Source organism: Caloenas nicobarica, chromosome 3 (assembly GCF_036013445.1).
Source record: "Caloenas nicobarica isolate bCalNic1 chromosome 3, bCalNic1.hap1, whole genome shotgun sequence".
NCBI classification, from domain to species: domain Eukaryota; kingdom Metazoa; phylum Chordata; class Aves; order Columbiformes; family Columbidae; genus Caloenas; species Caloenas nicobarica.
The window spans coordinates 118,573,033-118,592,643 of NC_088247.1; the positions used below are offsets into that span (position 1 = coordinate 118,573,033).

General features: G+C 41.1%; 2 protein-coding genes and 1 long non-coding RNA gene across 13 annotated transcripts in view; 2 read left to right on the forward strand and 1 right to left on the reverse strand.

Moving 5' to 3' along the window:
• The window catches only part of XPO1 (exportin 1), a 40,992-nt gene extending 34,740 nt beyond the window's left edge, over positions 1 to 6,252 (forward strand). For both annotated transcript variants that reach the window (XM_065630621.1, XM_065630622.1), the window contains exons 22-26: positions 367 to 535; positions 1,761 to 1,895; positions 2,000 to 2,159; positions 2,238 to 2,334; positions 3,061 to 6,252. In XM_065630621.1, the coding sequence (XP_065486693.1) occupies positions 367 to 535; positions 1,761 to 1,895; positions 2,000 to 2,159; positions 2,238 to 2,334; positions 3,061 to 3,207 (708 nt within the window). In that variant the 3' untranslated portion in view covers positions 3,208 to 6,252. The remainder of the gene's footprint in view (positions 1 to 366; positions 536 to 1,760; positions 1,896 to 1,999; positions 2,160 to 2,237; positions 2,335 to 3,060) is intronic.
• Positions 6,253 to 7,028: 776 nt separating this feature from the next.
• On the reverse strand, positions 7,029 to 13,286 carry LOC135986558 (uncharacterized). Of its 2 annotated transcripts, none has more exons than XR_010605900.1 (3): positions 13,208 to 13,286; positions 10,716 to 10,765; positions 7,029 to 8,856 (listed from the first exon to the last, which is right to left on the reverse strand). It is a non-coding gene; the product is annotated as an uncharacterized LOC135986558 (long non-coding RNA). The 2 variants fall into 2 exon arrangements; XR_010605901.1 differs by lacking the exon at positions 13,208 to 13,286 and adding an exon at positions 12,261 to 12,461.
• Positions 12,680 to 19,611, forward strand: part of USP34 (ubiquitin specific peptidase 34) — a 124,262-nt gene continuing 117,330 nt past the window's right edge. For all 9 annotated transcript variants that reach the window (XM_065630611.1, XM_065630616.1, XM_065630614.1 and 6 more), the window contains exon 1: positions 12,680 to 13,037. In XM_065630611.1, the coding sequence (XP_065486683.1) occupies positions 12,995 to 13,037 (43 nt within the window). In that variant the 5' untranslated portion in view covers positions 12,680 to 12,994. The remainder of the gene's footprint in view (positions 13,038 to 19,611) is intronic.

A 19,611-nucleotide genomic window follows, 5' to 3' on the forward strand; every position in this document is an offset into this window, starting at 1 on the left:
GTGTGCAATACTTATGCTATAGTGTGCAATTTGCATAATACTTGTGCACTGCCAGCTGAATTAGTGCTGCTTTGCAATAGGGTGTAGCCAGAAATTGTAACTGTTCATCTGTGGACCAAGTGGTGTACTGACAAAACGTGGCTCAGCCTGTTAGTGGTGTGTAAATACAAGATGATCTTAGCAGGTTTTGGTGGGGAAAAACAACGGGAAAACTTCACTGAGAAATGTAACCTTTGCTTTGCATTTAAGGTTATTTTAAACCTGGGATCTAAATGCTGTTTTATGTCAGCTACTGACTCGCTCTGCGTAACGGAAGATCTTATGATGGACCTTTAGGAAACTTTTTTCCCCTCCCTCTCCTTGTAGGACTTTGAAGAATATCCTGAACACAGAACAAACTTCTTCTTGCTACTCCAGGCTGTAAATTCTCATTGCTTCCCAGCATTCTTGGCCATTCCACCTGCACAGTTCAAACTCGTTCTGGATTCTATTATTTGGGCTTTCAAACATACAATGAGAAACGTTGCAGACACAGGTAAATGGAAGTGTTTAATACGCAGGCTTTGTTTGCACTATCAGATATTTTCTGGTAGAATGCTGTTTTCTTGCATCTTTTAGTCCAATTTACCATTCCGGTCGTGCTTCTGTACTGCATTTACACAAGAATAATATTCTTCTGTCTCAGCTTCAAGTTGTCAGCCAGATATACGTTAATGGGCTGAAACGCTTGGATGCCGTTTCACTCCCGCAGCTGTTGGAGAGCACTGTGGCGGTTTCTGCACTGTCGCAGTTTCTGCTCGCCGTCGTCTGCATCCGAGGGTTGGCACTTTTCTGAAGCGGCTGAGCTGATGCAACAGCTCGCTGCTGCTAAAACTGGTGTTACAGCTCTGCTTTTGGAGTGCTGCCTGCGGCATTTGACTTAATAAACTCAGTAAAGCGGCAGTTGCTCAGAAACTGCTGAAAAGTCCAGCAGAAAAGTGAACGATTGGGGTGGGGGCTAAACTTGCGGTCTGGGAGCAAACCCAGAGTGTAAGGCAAGGGAAACGCCTTTGATTGTTAAGAAGGTGAATTAATGGTTCTTTTGGACAACAACCAGCTGTTTAAACTTCGGATGAAATTTCGTGAAGCGGCTGAGTGTATCACTTCATTTAACAGACTTGAGTAATTAACAAGCTGTCCAGAATGACAGTTTTCAAAGGAGACTAGGAGCGGATATATAAAAGTCTTAAATTCTAAACCCGTTATTTTTAAGATCTTGAGCTTAGTGTACGATCTTGACTGCTGGATTAAAAATAAATGTTGTGAAGCCACTTAGTTTTTTAGCCAATTCTCTTGTATTGGTGTTTGGAAGGCATGAAGATAAAAGATACCCTTCAGTTGCACTTCACCTAGTAAAGTAAGTTAAGTTTTCATGTAATTCCAAAAAATTAAACACTTACCTTCTTAAATTAGCAAACGCTTCTTTTAGTAGATGGTTTCTCTCACCTTCGTTAGTACCAATGAAGTGATGTGATTGGTTCTTTCTGCTTCTGTCATCTAATAATGAAGTCGGTGTAGCATGTAAAGGTGGCTGTAGCCCCCTAGTGCCTACTGGAGGAAATGCCTGAGAAAAATCTTAGTTACAGAGGTAATGCCTTGTCTTTTTGGTGCCTAGCACAATTTCTTGGGATGTTCATATTGTTTTGGAAAAAGCAAAAATACGCACAGAGGTTTTAATGTTGTTCTGTTGATAACTTAGTTTTTTAATGCCTATTTTTCAGGACTTCAGATACTTTATACTCTACTACAGAACGTTGCACAAGAAGAGACTGCTGCCCAGAGTTTCTATCAGACGTATTTCTGTGATATCCTTCAGCACATTTTTTCAGTTGTAACAGACACCTCACACACCGCTGGTAAGAATCCATATCTGTGAGCCGGTTGATGAAAAACGATCCTTTTGAACATCAAAATCCCATTCGGAATAATAACCGCACGTGTGTAACTTTGATCTGTTCAGGTTTGACAATGCATGCGTCAATCCTTGCGTACATGTTCAACTTGGTAGAAGAGGGAAAAATAAGTACTCCGTTAAATCCTGGAAATCCAGTGAACAACCAGATGTTTATTCAGGAGTATGTTGCTAATCTTCTCAAATCTGCGTTTCCTCACCTGCAAGAGTAAGTGTGCCGTGATTCTTTAATACTTTTAAGCGGCTTCTTATGTCTTGAAATACTAACTGATGTGCTTGCTGTTAGTGCCCAGGTTAAGCTGTTTGTAACAGGACTCTTCAGTTTAAATCAGGATATTCCTGCCTTCAAGGAACACTTAAGGGATTTCCTGGTCCAGATCAAGGTATGTTTGGTGTATTTTTTTCCAATAAATGAAAAATGATTATTCAGTGGCATGATATTGTTGGAAAGTACTTGGACAGTGTTTAACTTGTATCTCCTAAACACACGCTGAATATTTTGCAGCTGTTCAAAATGTAGTGAGAACTTGGGTGGCTCTGAATGGTGTATCATCTGTTTCAGTGTGATTTTAATTTTATAAATTGGGCTTACACATCATCACTTGCGCTTTGTGCTGTGCACACTATTTATGTGTCTAGGATGGCTGTGAAACTTTAATGGGAAACAAAGTTGGTTTCTAACCAGGTTTTATTTCAGTTCTGCTTGGGATGGGGACATGGTTTGAAACTTGCTGGAGTAAGGCTATACTTTCATTTTTCTAAAGATGGTAGAATTCAGGAAGATGGTAGGAAGGAGTTTGTTAAATTAGTTTTGAGACTGCAGTCGTCTGGTATGTTGAAATCGTAATGATGCTGCTTTAATGGCAATATGTTCCAAATGCTGCTGGGCTGCTGTAGCATCCTGTTCTGTGAAAACATCGTGAAAATCTCAAAAATATTTTGCATTCCTTTATATTAATTCCAACCTTAGGAACAGAAAGCAAAACAAGCAAATAGTCTGGTAGGGAATGTGAAGGGAAGATGTTTTCTGTATTTTCTGGATTTTGGAAGCATATTACTTTGCCTAAAGCATTTGACAAGAAACTAACGATTTTATGTGAATTATACAGGAATTTGCAGGTGAAGACACATCAGACTTATTCTTGGAGGAAAGAGAAACAGCCCTTCGGCAGGCTCAAGAGGAGAAGCATAAACTTCAGATGTCTGTACCTGGCATCCTTAATCCACATGAAATTCCTGAGGAGATGTGTGATTAAAAAAAATAAAATAAAACAAGTTTTGCAGTTTTCTTTCTGTACAGCTATTTTGTTGTGATAGAAGAAAACAGCACTTGGATATTTGTTGACCAAAACGATGCCAATTTGTAAATTAAAATGTCACCTAGTGGCCCTTTTTCTTATGTGTTTTTTGTATAAGAATTTTTCTGTGAAATATCCTTCCATTGTTTAAGCTTTTGTTTGGTCATCTTTATTTAGATTTGCATGAAGTTGAAAATTAAGGCATTTTCAAAGTAATTACTTCATGCCCATTTTGTGGCTAAGGGGAAAATAGGCAAAACATAACTTGTAAAAGACTATATTGCAAAATAGTACAATTTCCTGTAAAAGTATCGATTTTTAATTCGGGATCATTTTCTTTCTAGTCTGTCCTGCAGTCTAGGAGAAAAGGTAATGAGTAAACCAGATGGAATTAATTGTTGAGCAGAGGATTCTAGTGCTGCGTTTGTTTGGATCAGTTAGCAGCTTTTTGGACTGAGTGGTAAGGCTATAGGCTACGTGTATTTGCAAATTGTACGGCAAGTTTGCAGCAAGATCATGTGCATATCATCCCATTGTAAAGCGACTTCGGAAGAGTATGGGAACACAGTACAGTTAGTTATTTTTACACAGTTCTTTTGTTTTTGTGTGTGTGCTGTCGCTTTGTCGACAACAGCTTTTTGTTTTCCTCAATGAGGAGTGTTGCTCATTTGTGAGCCTTCATTAACTCGAAGTGAAATGGTTAAAATATTTATCCTGTTAGAATAGGCTGCATCTTTTTAACAACTCATTAAATAAAAAAAAAAAAAAAACACAACTCTGGCTTTTGAGATGACTTATACTAATTTACATTGTTTACCATGCTGTAGTGCTTAAAGAACACTACTTAAAAGCAAAATAAACTTGGTTTACATTTATTTTTCTTTCTTCGGCTTATTCTTTTATTGGATGAAAATGCTGTGATTTGTATTTAAGATTTGTATCTTGAAGGCGTAGGAAAAGTTCCTTGAGGTCTAGATAACTGTTGCTTCTGGCTTGCCCTCATCTCAAGGACTTTGGCTGTGCTTGAAGTTAACGCGAACTAAGTTGGGTTCCATTTGGAAGTGCAGTAGCTGTTGGGACTTACCTCCATCAATAAATATTCCATACTACGTTGCTATCAAATGCCAGGATTAAGGTACTCTTGCTCCCTCTCTCTCTCTGGGCTCATTGCAATTTATTTCAAAGAGGTATTGCACTGTATCTTGGCGAAACAATTGATACTCGTACATGTTAATAACACGTGTAGATGAGATCTACAGTTATTTTTCTACCTGAAGTTTTGTAGTTAAATGATTTTCACAGATTTATGAAGTATGGATACAAAAAGCAGTATGAACACCAAGATCGTGTACAGTCTTGGCTTCCCCATTTTTGTAATGTCTTGTCTCTGTTTTCTAATGGTCAATGTGAAGCTCTCCCAAAGTTTTCCCATTTGTTTGGTCTCTAATCTTAAAATGGTTACTATGATACAAAGTACAGCGGTTCTTGCAGAGCTGTAAAACAAGGTTTAGACAGTTGTGGAGGTGTTTTCTGTGAGTTTGGGTACTGTAGTTAACTTTGTGCTGTAGGTTCCTTTTGAAGTAGAAGTGCATGAGTTAGCAGCGTTTGTGTAGAATTTGGCTGTGGCCGGAATGTTTCCAGTCTTGAGTACTGGCCCCTTTCTGTTGGTGGGTGTTTCTCCATTTGTTTAGACTTAAGTTTCTCCAAACTATATAAAGTTTGCCCTAAAAAAGCATCGCTGCCTCTGCCTGAAAGTCATTTGGCAAGGAAAATGTTGTGAGCTGGCAGTTGCCAATCTTTGGAGAGAAAGTTCCTCAAACCCTTTATGGCTGGGACTTAATGATTTTCATAGTTAAAAACTCACTTTGTTCTCTCCTTAAAGCTCACAACTTAAGCTTTTCCATGTCTTCCTGTCCTGTTGGTGTACAGCTTTCTGTTCCACTCTGTGAAGGTGGGATCATCTTTAATAGGCAGTTTAAAGTAGAATATTTGAAGTACTGTTGAAGGAGGTGTTTGGAATGGCCATTAAACGGCTTGTGACCAGGCTGAGTCGCAGCATTACAGAGCTAGAGATTATCAAAAGCTGGCCAGAGAAATAAGAAAATCTTACTAGAATGGAAATAAATACCACCGATAGCGTGATGTCAGAATGCCCATATCCCATGAGTCACAGAACTAACCACTAAATTGGTTCTGACATGCAATGGCATTAATAGTGCATTGAAAATAGTTTTGAACCAAAAAATGCACATATGCTTTATGTGTGTTACTTCTTTCCATATTTAAGCTTCAGGTTAGTCTGAGGCTCATGGTCTGGTTGTTTACTGAGAATTAAATCTGACCTAAGCTCTCAAACAACAAATCTGAAATGTATTTTTAAAGTTGATTCAGAGTTATTTTATTATTTTGGTACCTTTTAGATTAGTAACAAAAATCTTAAGTTTTTTGCTTCCCTTTTAGATCTAAGAACTGTGGTCTTGTTATCTTAAAAATCGGTGCCTTTCCCTGATCTCTGCAGATGCTATAAAAATGCAGCTTAGGCAGAGTTCCGGATACCATTAAAGATTTGACTTGTACGTGTGCATATTTGTAGTGCAGTTATCCTGAATGTGGACAGAATGATTACAATGTACATCTAAGAAAGTTTTAGTTCTAATGCACACTCTGTAAATTAAAATATACGGTTATAAAGCATGAACCATCATATAAACATCTACATAACTTTGTAATTATATGTAAACAAATGTTTTGTGCATATTTCTTTACAGATTTTTTTTCAAAAAAACCTCAATTCTGTGACTCCAGGTACATTCATAAATACAACTCTTAAGGGTGTTTTCTGTGTTTACATGAATTGATTGCCTGTTAGCTGATGAAGACACCCTCAAGAACTTGTTTCAGGTTACCCTGATGTGTTTGCTACTGTAACTGAAGCAGATTATTTTCCAAAGCATTTTAGGTTAGTGTGGGGGTTTTTTGTGGTTGTTTTTTTTTTTTTTTTTAACTAGAACAATTTGGTGTGTGTTAATCTGATTGGTTAAGTGAACTATTTTCCAATAAAGCTAATATTTATGCAAAAAAAAAAGCTTTAGAAATGCTCATCTCTCAAGGAAGCTTTAAGAGTTACTTCTAATAGCACTGGAAAGGCAATAAGATTTCAGCTGTGGGATTCTTAAAGAAAAAAATAGGAGAAGATGCTGAAACTAATGCATTAAAATGTTGAGAGGCTGCCTGAAGCGAGGACCTTGTGCTGTACTGTGAGCAGGGGCCAGTCTGTCCCATAGTCCATTTATCTCTGCAGAAATGATCACTGCTGGCTCAAGATTTCTGGGATACTGTTTGGTTTTGCTGGAAGATAAGTCTAGACTCTTTCTCCTCAATTATTTGGTTTGTCTCCAAAGCTTGTGGAGCTAAACTAAAATGTTGAAGATAGCTTTAAAAAACAAACCAAAACAAACACACAAAAAAACAAACCAAAGCAAAGCCCACAAAAAACCCCATAACAAACAAAAACCACACACAACCAACCAGCCCAACAAACCAACAAAGAACCCAAACAAAATAAGACCCAAACAAGCAACATTTGGTGCCAAAAATGATTAAAGAATGTGATCTCTCCGTCTGCCCTTCATGAATGCACCTATACACTTGATTTATTGAGACTGAATTTATTTTTAGACTTGCAGATTTAGGAGATTCTTGCTTCATCGTTGAAGTTTGATGGGCAGCTGTGTTCCCCTTGGGAAAACGCTCAGCTGTTCCAGTTGAGGGATCATCTTCCAGGTTCACACACAATGCACCCTAATTACTTAAAAGTACATTAAATTGCTGATTTCATATATACATACCTGCCTTATGTGATGCTATTGGTTTCTGTACGTTTCCTGCTACCTGCAAGTGCCTGTTTGTGCTGTTAAGTGGGTACAAAAAAATAGAGCACTAAGAAAAGATAGGGTTGAGGAGGAATGGGTTTGGAAGTTAGGAGTATGGATGAAAATGACAGAAGTTAAAGATGACAACAAGGCATTTTCAACTTACAAGGGGTAAATAGAAGTGAAATGTAAGTTAAACAGTGCTTTTTCCTAGGCAATGCATTGGGTAGTCTCTTCCAAGTCCTCCATCAAAATACATCAAGGGACCTGTTGTGTGGTGTGTTTTTTAATTGTGAACATTTTAAAATCTTAACTATTTTCAGATATTGTCTCAGGTTTTTTTCTACGTCTTGAAAAGTCTGTAGCCTCTCATGGATTCTGTAATTTCAGCAAAGATTATCAGTAAGAATTGGCTAATTCAGGTTGGAGGATGAGGGGAGGAGTTAAAATTGTCTTATCTGATGTGACTATATAACAAGGTAAAGTGTGTATGCGTGTGGCAAAGAGCTGACTGCAGCCCACTTATTACCGCTGCTGGTTATTTTAACATGTGTATTGATAACCAGGCATTAATGACCAGTTTTCCCTTGTGGCATCTTTTTAGCATTAGATCTAGCTTGAGAGTTTTTGCGTCAACCTTCATAACTGGTTTTGTGAACTTCTCAAAGCTTTGCAATTAGCTTGTGAACTGTCCCCAGAGCATTTTGCTTTCAGGGTTAACTTGAAACTTGCAACTGTGCAATCGTAAAAGTTCTCCAAAGGAATGTTATAAACACGTGCTTTACTAGTAAAAAGTCCAAAAGAAGGCCAAATGTAAAATAAGTAAAAATGTAGCTGTCGCCTTGCTTTCAAACCAAAGGGATGAGATGACCAGTTATCTGACAAATACTTGTATAGACTGAAATAGAAAGTAAGATTAAAATACACTGTGAGAGATATTATCCCAAAATGAGGCTGAAAAGGTGGGTATAATCCTCAGGCTATCTCATCTGGAGAAAGGAGCGGTTAGACCAGTAGCACTGAATCTCAAGCTAGTACAGTCAAAATCTCCACCAGACCTTTGTGGGTGCAGAAATAGTCAAAAAAATCTTCAACTGAATTACTAACCAAGATTACAATTTAACAAACAGGCTCTAAGATGCAGTCGGAAACCACTCCAAAGCTGGAGCTTGTCTGGTGTGATTCTTACCACACCCAAAAGCTGGTAGTTTATTAGAATGCAGACTGTTTTCACATTAAAATGCTGAGCAGCCAGTTAAACAGCTGATTTTGGAGAAAACTGTTTAACATAGTGGTGTAGTGAGCATTATCTACATCTTACATGACATGTTTTTGGCCTAATAGGGCTATGACTTATTTTATTCTTCAATATCCAGGGTAAGTCAAACTAATTACATTTGTCTTCAGAGGGTGCTGTGATACCAAAGCTGAGCTAGACAGGAACCTCATAAAAAACTTTAAAATGCCAATGGAAGTCAAATGCTGAAACTTAAAGTGTGTAAATTTAAACTGATTCTGTTACACTTCAGCCAAGTTCCATTGGTAACTTCACATTATGCGGGCAGAGACTTACTTCCTTTAGTAAAATTAAGGATTTCCTAGACACTGGATTCCAACTGTTCCGGACTAGAAAGGCAGTGACCAGTCTTAGCGCATCAACCCCTACTCCACCTCAGGCTTGTTGGGTTGGCTTCGGTTTGGTTTTCTCGTGGTGAGCGCTTAACTCCATCTTTACCTTAAAGAAAAACAGGACTACAGTATTAGTTCAGTGTTGGCACACAGTGGCACATTAATTTTGAAAAGTATAGGTATATATGTTTCCAAACTCTTCATAAACTTATGTTCATTAACCTCACTAAGCTTGTTAACACCAAAAAAGCACCTGTGCACGGGAACGCAGGCACTGCAGGGCCCAGTCCTTGCTGGAAGATCCATGAGCCTGCTGGTCTTGCCTGTATTTCAAGGATTCCAGCAGTTTTCCACTGTGCTTTGATCTTTCTCGTAGCAAAGCAGGAATCTCAAGCATATTCAATAAGGTGCCTTTTGTGTTTCTCACAGGCCTACGTTCTCTAGACGCTTGTCAAGCACATAAGGCCAAAAAACTGTGTGATATATCATCTTTTCTACGCCCCAGCTGCAGCCACTTGAGCGTATTTACACTTCTCCTCAGCAGCCTTCCATTATATTCACACACTTTGGATTAAGAATTTTAGTGTTGCTCACATCTTGCATTTATCTAAGCTCCTGCTCCAGAACTGTGCTGGCAGTTTGCCAGAGCAAATGTTGCCAGATGAGGAGCATCACAGTCAAGGGAAGGAAAAAGGGCCTCCTGGGGATCAAACAACCTTGAAGGGCGGCATGTGAAAATAAAATAAAGGTCAAGAGAAAAAAAAAAAAAAAAGCAATGCATAGAAGAGCAGGAGGCTGATGATCACTGCAACCAGGCCAGTTACAGCTCTTGTTGTCTTCTGCTTGGAAGCAAATGCTTAATTTTAAAAAAACATATATATATATATATATATATGTGCAATTTCATCTCTATTTTAAAAAAAAAAAAAAAGCTCTTGTGTGCAGTAAAAAGAATTTGGCTGGCAATATTCCAGTCTGCACTGGAGCAGGAGTGACTCAAGGTCACCCACACTCTTCTGTTGTATTCGTTGAACTTGGCATGCGACACTGCGCTTCAAAAGGCTCTTCCTTGTGCTGACTCTGGTGTTTATGTGGCTCTGCAATCACATCAAAGAGCTGATTTGTCAGGAAAAACAATCTTTTGAGATCTTTTGGCAGCTAATTTTGGTTCTGTTATAAAATTTTCTGCAAGGTCTGTGTGAGGAAGGAAGAGGGGAAAGAAAAACACAAATTCAAATCAGCTCATGCAAATTGTAGAACTGCACTTTCTGTCAAAAACTGTGGGCTCTTTCCAGACGCAGACAACTCATTTGTGTCCCATAGCCAGTGATTCATTCCACGCTGGCAGGAATACCTGTGCAATTTGATGTTAAGGGCTGAGGAAGTGAATAAACGTGACTTCTTGGAGATACAGGGTTTATATTCTTCAGGTGCTTTCTAAGCTTTGCTTGGTACAGCTCTGGCTTCCAACATCAGTAACTTCAATTTTGATAACAAAACCAGTGTGTGGCGTAAATACAAGTCATGAAAGCCATGAAAAAAGACATGCAAAAGAAAGATAATTTAAATAATCTCAAACACATATCAAGTGAAAAATGACACAACATAAAAGCCTCTGATCTATCTTTGACAGATCTCAAGCTTTGAAAGTAGTGCTGTAGAAAACAAAGGTGGCTAGGCCCTTAATTCAAGCATGAGCAGAATGTGGCAATTTTAATGTTCTGCTCTTTTATTGTTCCATTATACAAGTTTTCAGGCTGTCTCGAAGAGATTACATGACCAAAAAAGGCCACATGCATATTACTTTAATAACTGACTAGTTAGTGGTGGTTAGATTTCTGTCTATCAATAGAAGATATATTATTTAGAAAATATTATGACTGTCGGGAATTAAAACATCTCTAAGTTACACATAACAAGAAACATCAGTAAAGTTTCAGGGAAGTTTTTCGTTTATTTACTCACAGCTCTCCTCTTGTCTCTTGTATCGGTATCCTTTGTTATTCTCAGAAATCCTGTTTGAGAGATACTTGCATTAACATATTACGTGAATTAAAGTGATGGAGAATCTGCATCCCATATAGACTCTCAAGTCATTTTTCTGTATTAGTTTAATGTAGTAAATGGAAATTTCAGCGCGGATTATTGAAGAATAGCTCTTCTTGTTGATAACTCTAACTTGGAAAGTATTTCAAAAACACATAGTGACAAGAAGCCTGGGTGAGAGATCATTCCAGTATATTCCTGACTTCACAGCAGTTTTAGCTGAGGTCTTTTTATTACAATAACTTGTCTCTTTTAAACAGTAGCCAAGTTCTTTTGTCTTGTCTTATCTTAACAAAGTGAGGCCTTGAGGTCTGTTAGGAGAACATTCTGTGTACTTGAGCGGGCAGTTATGTATAGAACCCCCAGTGTTGTTATCGGCCTGTATAAATATGCTTATGGACACAAAAAAACCAGAACTGCATTTCCACAGTGACACCAGACGTGTATTTTATACTTAAGAATAGCTATTCCATTTCAGTCAGTCACTGAAGAACTCAATTTTTTTTCCCTAATTTGGCAATTTTATTTTACTTTCTACTGAACTATATTGCATCTGCATTGCGGCTATTAACAGATTTGTTTCCTTAATCCTATGTACAAGTCAGTAAACTAAGAGCATTGGGAGTAATACACCAACTCCCCACTGGGTGGTACTACAGAAATAAAAACCACTACACCACACCAGAAAAGCGCCTATTTTGGGGAGAAAAAGCCCCCAAGATAAATCATGTGGTCCATATTCCAATCACACGTACCTGGGACAGGGAGCGTGTGAGTGTGCGAGATTAATACACGGCAAAAAACGAGGTTTTCTTGTACGGAAAACTGCTGTTTGCTTGAAAATTCATCTTCTAGGGGTCTGAAATTTCGCTCAAAATGGGGCTACGAGTTAACTGAAGCGGTTGTTTTAATCGGAAGAAATTACATAACTTTAAGAGAAGCCCTTTCGTTTATTTTTTTTCAAGCGACAGACCGTGTCTCGTCACGAAAACGCGATATTGGCCACTATTCACAGACGCCGTACTTACCATTAGGCATTTATTATGCAGAATAAATCACTGTCCAAAGTGGGGGGAGGAGAGGGGAAGGCAAGCAGGGTCGAAAACCGTATGAGGTAAAAACCGATTTATTTTTTTTGCATAAAATGCTACCGTAGTATTTATTTTGGAAGCGCCTGTCCCCGAGCCCGGCCCAGCTCCCCTCAGCCGGCGCTGGGCGGGAAGGAGACGGAAAACGGCAATAACCACCAAAAGACGGGAGGAAAAAAAAAAAAAAAGAAAACCCGCCTTAAGAAATAAATAAAAAGCTTCCTCGCTACGCTGCGTGCCCGCCAGAGCTGCGCACCAAGCGCTCCCTTCAGGCCGGAGGTCCCACAGAGAAACGGCTCCATCATGGTAAGGCGGGAGCGACCGGGGGAGCCCTCAGCGGAGAGCCGGGGCAAGGCGAAACCCGGCGGCTGCTCACCTCCCGGGTGAAAGGGAGTCCTCCCTCCTCCTTCAAGCAGGAGAGGCCGCTCCTCTGTCCCTGTCACCACAGCGTTATTGGCGGAGATCAGCCACCCCCCCCCGCTCCCCTCACGGGAGGCGGGAAAGGGGCAGGGAAACGCGCTTCCCGCCCAAGCTGGGCGCGCGCGGAGCCGCAACGGCCGCCGCCGCCATTTTACCCTCCCGGCCCCGGCTGCCGGCCGGCCCGCCCCCTTCCTCCTCCTCCCCGCTCGCCAGCCCGCCGCTCGGCCCGGGGTGGGGAAGGCGGAGCCGAAAGGAAAACGGAGGAGGGACTCGGCCACCTTCGTCTTCTGCCTGGTCGGAAACTGCCGAGCTGAACCCGAGCGCCCTGTGCACCCCCCCCTTCCCCGCTCCGCTCCCTCCTCCTTCCCCCTCAGCAAAATGGCGGCGCGTGGAGTCACTGGAACCAGTGAGTGACTCGGCTTCTCCTCCCCGCCGCTACCGCCGCCGCCACAGGCTCATTTGCATTGATCAACCGCCCCATCCCCCCTCCCCCCCCCCTCCCCCGGATCCCAGACCGGCCCCTGCCTCTCCCCCCCCTCCTTCTCTTCCTATTCCTTCCCGCCCCCTCCTTCCCCTCCCCCCCGGACTGACCCCCGCCCCGGCCCCCATCAATCATCAATCAGCAGCACCGAGTGGATCAATCAATGGTCGGGAGGAGGCGGCGGCGGCGGCTGCTGCTGTTAATGAACAATGTGTGAGAGCTGCGCCGAGCTGCTGGAGGTGTTAAATGAGAGTAAGTGCGGCCGCCCTCCCCCCGCTACCCTCCCCCCAACACTCCGGGCCGGGACCCCACGTACCCTCCTCGACACGGGCTGGGCTGTAACCCCGCTCCATCTCCTTCCTTACCCCCCCCACCCCTTCCCTTCCCTCTCCCCGCCTCGGGCCTCCTGGGCGCGGGGTTACCTCCGTCTCCCTGCGGGGTGGCCGTAGAGGGAGATCCTGCCCCGCTCCGCGCCTTCCTTCCCCCTTCCCCTCGTCTCGTACTCGCGGCCTGGAGGGGCCGTCCCCTGCCGGGCCTTCCGCAGAGCTCCCCCCGCCTTTCCCGCCTGCCCCTCGGGTGTCTGCGTGCGGGGCCGGGCGGGGACGTGAGGAGCCCCCCGCTCCCAGCCCGGCATCCCCGGGAGCCGCAGCGGGGCCTGGCCGGGCTGAGGAGCTGCCGCTCCGCCGGCTGCCGAGCAGCTGGAGGCCGGGCCTGGGCTGGGTCGCTTTTAAGCAGCAGAACAAGGCGGCTCTGAGTGATCCGGCCTCCCCCTCGCCGGGTTGGGGGGGGGGACAAGGGAGGTGGTTTTCGGGTACTTATACATATTTTTTTTTTTTATCCGAAGCGGCTGTTTGGCTGTGAGGGAACCGGCGCCTAAAGGAGCCGAGTTCGGCTTTGCGAGGGCCGGGCTTGGGGGTGGGGGGGAAGGAGCTCCTGGGTGTTTCGCATCGGGGGTTGTCTCTTGTTTCCTTCCGAAGTTTCCCTCTTTACAGGTGTTCCCTAAACAGCCGGGAGGGTTAATACAGCAGGTAGTCCCCCCGGCGCCGCTGAAATCCGATTGGATTTTGGGCACGAAATTCCCTTTCCCCTTATGCAGCAGGCCTCGTGTGTCCCTTGGAACCTGCTCTCAGTTCTCCGTGGCAGGCAAGGTACCTTCCCCACTTCCCAGAGCCTTGTCTCTGTGCACTGCTTCGTGAACAAAGGCTAAAAAACATTGTTTTCAGAGATGCTGAGGAATTCAACAAACATCAGTTGAGGTTTGTGATTAGAAGGAAGTTTAGGTATCTCGGATCCTTAAACATAAATATTTTTCCTGGTCGTACACTGCAGTCTGCTTAGAGGCAAATCCTGTTCCAAGAAAAGTGAAGCACGAAATGCTTCCTAGAACAGGATTTGGGTAGAATTTTCTTTTTCGTAACTCTTGTGGGGCCCAATTGTATATGATGTTTGTTCTTTCGTAAGATATAGAAATAGATACTATGGTAGTTGCATGTTGGCCTCTTTCTTGCTGGGGAAATATGATATGCAGTGATGGCCAGTGTTTTATTTGAAAAGTGAAAATGTTTGTGTAAAACTAACTTTCAGGAGAGCCCATAGGCTGGAATAGATCAGATTAAAAGGTTAACATCAGAGAACTGTTGGGTTGTTGAAATTGTTTGCCAAGTTTGGCTAAGCTTGTAATTCCAATATCTCATTTTGAACAATCGTTGTGATGTTTACTTAATTTAGCATGCATATCTTATCTTTCTCAACTGGAGAGGTGGGGAATATGTTGGTATTACAGACTGAATGCTTATTTAAACAGTAGGTTCAAAATAAGACTGAGCTACCAGTGGTACACTGATGACAGCTGTTTGTTGGAAGAGATAACTTCGCTTGGTTTTGATGGATTGATAAATAAGCATTGTTTAAACTTGGCTGAGATTGGTAAGATCAAATAGAAAAATGGATATTTCAAGAAATCTCTGAAATTCTACTATGGATTTATTTTTAGAACCATTTTAAGGTAACTGGGATTTAGGCAGCTAGATTTTTCCCTTAAAGCAATATCTTAAATCGCTTTAACTTTTTTTTTAAATATATATATAACTAGGGTATGGATAATTTAATGGTTCTGTATAATTTAAGATATAAACCTGATGCTTATGAAGGGGAAATTTATTTTTTTGAGTTAAATTTATTGGGGAAATGATGCACCACTGTTGATATGTAATTAACTTCCAAAAAAGCTGGTCAAATAACGTTAGGTTTGGTCTTCCATTCAGAGAAAGAAGCACACATTAAATAAAAATACCTATTTTGTGTGTGTGTTTGGATACAAAGGCTTTTATGATGGTGCATTGTGTGTATCACCTACCTTCCCTCTACATGAGAATTAGTTGTAAGGGAGGTGCACTTTCTTTTATAACTTCAAGTTGTGTTCTTTGCATTTCTTAAGTAATAATTAAAGGTAACGTGTAAAAATGATGTCAAGCCTTGTTTTTTGAAACACTGCAGCAAAAATGAAAAGTGGTAGTAAAGAATGAGGTCATGCCCAAAATGTGTGAGCCAGAGACTGCCAGCAGTTTCCTTTTCTGCCTGCTGAGCATTTGGGATCGCCTCTTCACTGAAACTACTGAAACACTGTGTTGAAAGAGGTCCAGGAAACATAATCTAGTTTGTTTTAGAAATTTCTGGCTAAACTAAACATTTTTACACAGAACACATATTGTCCTTTGTTATCTTTTACCCTGATGTTTACAAAATAATTAGTTGGTATCAAGTGTAGGACAGGTCACTTAGAAAATGAATTGACTCACACCTCCTCATGTATTGTTTTAAAAAGAACATGTGGGAAACTCCAGATTTCTTCAGAAGTTGCCAATGTATGGATGACAGGAGGATGGAATTTAACAATTCTGGAAACAGCCAGGCATAAATTTATTATAAGCGTATTAGCTCCACTGTAAACTACTACAATATTAACCCACACCCCGTAACGATGCGCAGAGCTGGAATTTCTTCTGACAGTGACCATGCGTAGGCCCAGGGTTATGTCTTGTTTAGAGCTCATTACAAGGCTCCAGGTCCTTAGGCCTGATTTTGCGACAGGTAGTCCCTGGGCCCACTTCTGTGGCTCTTGTAAGGGCCACCTGAGATCTTGTGGAGCTAGAAACCTATAGTTTGAAAAACTTATTTTTGATCAAAGGTCCATATGTAAGCGTATATACCTATTTAACACAAAGCTTTGTTGCTGTGCGTACACATGAGAAGCAGGCAGTGTTTTATGGATAGAAGCAACAATGTAGGTGATTTGGTTTTCCTTGTGCAGCATCTTTATTTTCAGCATTTGATCTAAACACGAAACCCAGTAAATTCCCTGATCTTGAAGTTATTTCCTGAGAAGCGGTAGTAGTTTCAAGTTACGATTTGTTCTAGGAACTCAGTAAAACAAAAATTCCTCTGCGAAATACCCAGGCTTTAAAGCAGTTTTTGCATTGCAAGACAATCTGTTGTTCACTCAGAGTAAACGGTGTAATTTCTCATCGAGTGCTCCAGGTACATTAGCATCACTTATGTTTTCCCAGGCAGGGGTTTAGCAGAAGTCTATTAAAAGTCTGGTCTGATTTCTGAATTAATCTTCCACAACATAAACATTTTTAGTAGCCTTAAATAGAAAGAAAAAAAGGAAGACACAATTGTTTACTTTCTACGATAAGGGCACTCATTTACAAAAGACTTAAGAACAGATTCTCATGACATTAATTATAGAGGCTCATGTAAATGTATATACTTTCTACAGGAAAAATGCTCGGAGGACATTATATGCTTTTATGTTAACTTGCAGCATTCTGTATCCCAAAATGAACCCTGATATCGACACACTGTACATTCCCTGGTTTCTTTGGAGGCCACTTCTTGTCAGTCTAGGAGGGATTACCTTGAGTTTCATTTGTTCTTTAGCAATATTTACATTACTGTGCTGTCCAGAGGCCCTGATCAGGATAGTTCTGTTTTGCTAGGCACTGCACGGATATCCAGATAGTCTTAACCCTAAAGTAAGTCAGAAAATACAAAAATGTAACATCAAACATGCATTTTTCTGTCTCAGGTCTTTTACAGCACAGTTTTGCAGGTCGCTGTGTCACACCTGAAGCCACAGTAATAGTTTGAGCTACCTATAGAACTGTGCTACCACTGGTCACTTAGACAGGCTTTAGTTGAAAGTACATGATGCTCCATGATAAGTGTTGGTTGAGTGTAAGATTGTTGTTGTGTGCCTGGGAGTGCCGCATCTTGATTTAAAGTGGAAATGTAGTTCTCAGGCTGGTCCTGAGTCAGTTGTGCTGGTGGTCCTGGCTCTGGCATGTCCCAGAGAGCCTGGCTGGGCTTGGTTGCCTAAGAGCCTTCCCTTTGGAGCTGCGGCTGGTTGTGATGTCTGTTGACTTAAAACTCCGTAGGTGGTTTAGGTTTGTTTTGGCTTTGTTTGGTTGGTTTTTTATAAAAACTAGAAAAAAAATAAATTACAATGTGGAAAAATAGGTTTTATTATACAGCGGCAGTCGTAGGTTTAGATACCTTTGGTAGGCCTAGGTTATTCCCAGTTTGTGCTTTCTGAGAACTAAGTTTTTCTTCCCAGCATTCTGCTTCACTTTCTTCAGTGATTACTTCTCTAATCCTTTTTTTTTTCCTACCAGCTCTGAAACCTTATAAAGTCATTTCACACTGAGTAGATGCTTCTGGATATTATTCTATTACACAGGCTTGCAAGCCATTTTTCTCGCTACGTTTTCTCTTAAACCTTTAGTAACACCCTAAAAAAAAAAGAGGAAAAAAAACCCCACAAAACCAAAACAAAACCCCATCCACACCACCCCAAAAAACCCACAGAGTGTACTCATGCACAAGAGATGGATGTAGCTAATATCATCGTTTCCTGTCTGTTAGCATTGTCAGCTGGCCTGCGGAACTGCTCCCCGTATGATCAAGTCCATAAAATGTTTGAGATACTGGGGTGTTTTGCTATTTGTATAGTTTCAGGATAGCCCTGAATTTGGATGCTGAAGATGCTTGGCTTGACTTCTTGTCATGTAATTCTGGCATTTCAGAAGTACCAAGAGTAGACTTAGAGGTTGAATGAGGCCATGTTTACCTTGAGGTAGGTAAGAAAGTGAAGTATTCCAAAACATTGCAGCATTCACTTTGCTCTTTGGGATCCGGAGAGGCTGAATATTTTATGCTGTGTATTATTTTAGATATTGGGTAAATGTTATAATAAGATTATTACAAATATTGGATAATAAACATCACTTGGTCTACAAGAGCTGCTGTCACTTTTTCAGTGGTTGCCTGTAAGCTTCAGTATTGATTATTTGACTACCCCCAGTGTTTTGTGGAGATCTAGTGTTTCATTTGACTGTTTAACAATTCCTCTTGTGCAAAACTGTAAAACAGTTCTCTCTATTGCGTGGCTTTTTTTTCCTGTTTTAAAGACTCGTGTTTTCTTTCCACTGGCATGATATTTCTGTATTCAAAACCTCTGCAGAAACTCTGTGGAAGAGTTATTGGGGTGACTGCCCAACTTTATTACACCAACCTAAATCTATACTGTCTCCTGTTGAAGAAGCTCAGTGGTTTATAAAACCTGAAGTCAGTAATTGTTTCATGTTTACTTTTGTCTTTGACTCTTTTTAAGGGGATGAGCAGGAAAGGAAAACAAAAATAACTTTTCCTTTATTGCCAAGTTGCAATTATCAGGGACTGTAGTGAAATGCTACTACAAATGAATCAGAGTAACCAGAGGAAAAAAAATAGGACAATAACTTGTATCCTTTAATTGTGAACTTCCTAAAGCAAAAGGGAAGGTGACACTGAGATAAAGTAGTTTTAACTTGTTGGTTTTAATTGTAAAGCAGTTGAAGGAAAAGCTCTGTGACTTTAATAGCTAAAAGACTTCTATTTTTAGAAAGGTATTTCAGCTTTTGTTCTGTACAATGATTTTGGTTCATGTCATTTGGTGTGATCAAAAATGATTTTGTCCTGAAACTTTTCCTGTTCAGGCTGCTGAAGACTGGTTCGTTCTCATTGCTCAAGCCACTTGAGCACTGATGCTGAAGATTAGTTACGTAAATCCCATTCTGTTGAGTTTTGTTGTGAGTTATGGACTGTTGACATGTATTTACTGAGATCTTTCTCTTTGTATATAGGGAAATCTTATGTTGGATAAGTACTTGTTGCAATGCCCTTAAAGCTTAAGGAAGCCATGGTAGCTGACATCATTGTATTAATTACCACATGTAATATTAAGGAAATTAATTCCTTTATTTATAGTAGGGATTCTCAAATTTCATGCTGTAGATGTCCTTCTAGTAAGAGGCCTGCATAGACTCTACAGTTGTATTAGTTATGTGAATAACTTCAGTGAAATTCAAGAAAGAAGGAAAAACATCACTTGCTTTATTTGATTTTTTTTTTTTTTTAAAGGATATGTGATTAGTGTAGAACTTGAAGTAATCTCAATCCCTGTGTGGGAAAACTTCATGTTAGATTATTTTTTTTCATGCCTTTTCTTGATGTATGGCTTTTCCTCTGTAAGGCTAGTCTTCAAGTTATGGGAGTCCCAAGCAATTCCAGAGATGTGTCCCAGGAAGACGTGTTTTAGGCGATCCTAGATGTCAGTGGCAGTTCCTGGGAGAGCCCAGCTGTTGTAACTGTTCCGAGATGCTCAGGTGATGGGGAGCGTGAGGAGCGTTGTCAGTCCGAGGGTGCTTGGGCTGGAAATGGTGAAGGGGCAGGACCTTGGAGAGCAGACGCTGGCGCTGGTTCCTTCCGCCCGCCTTGGCGGCGA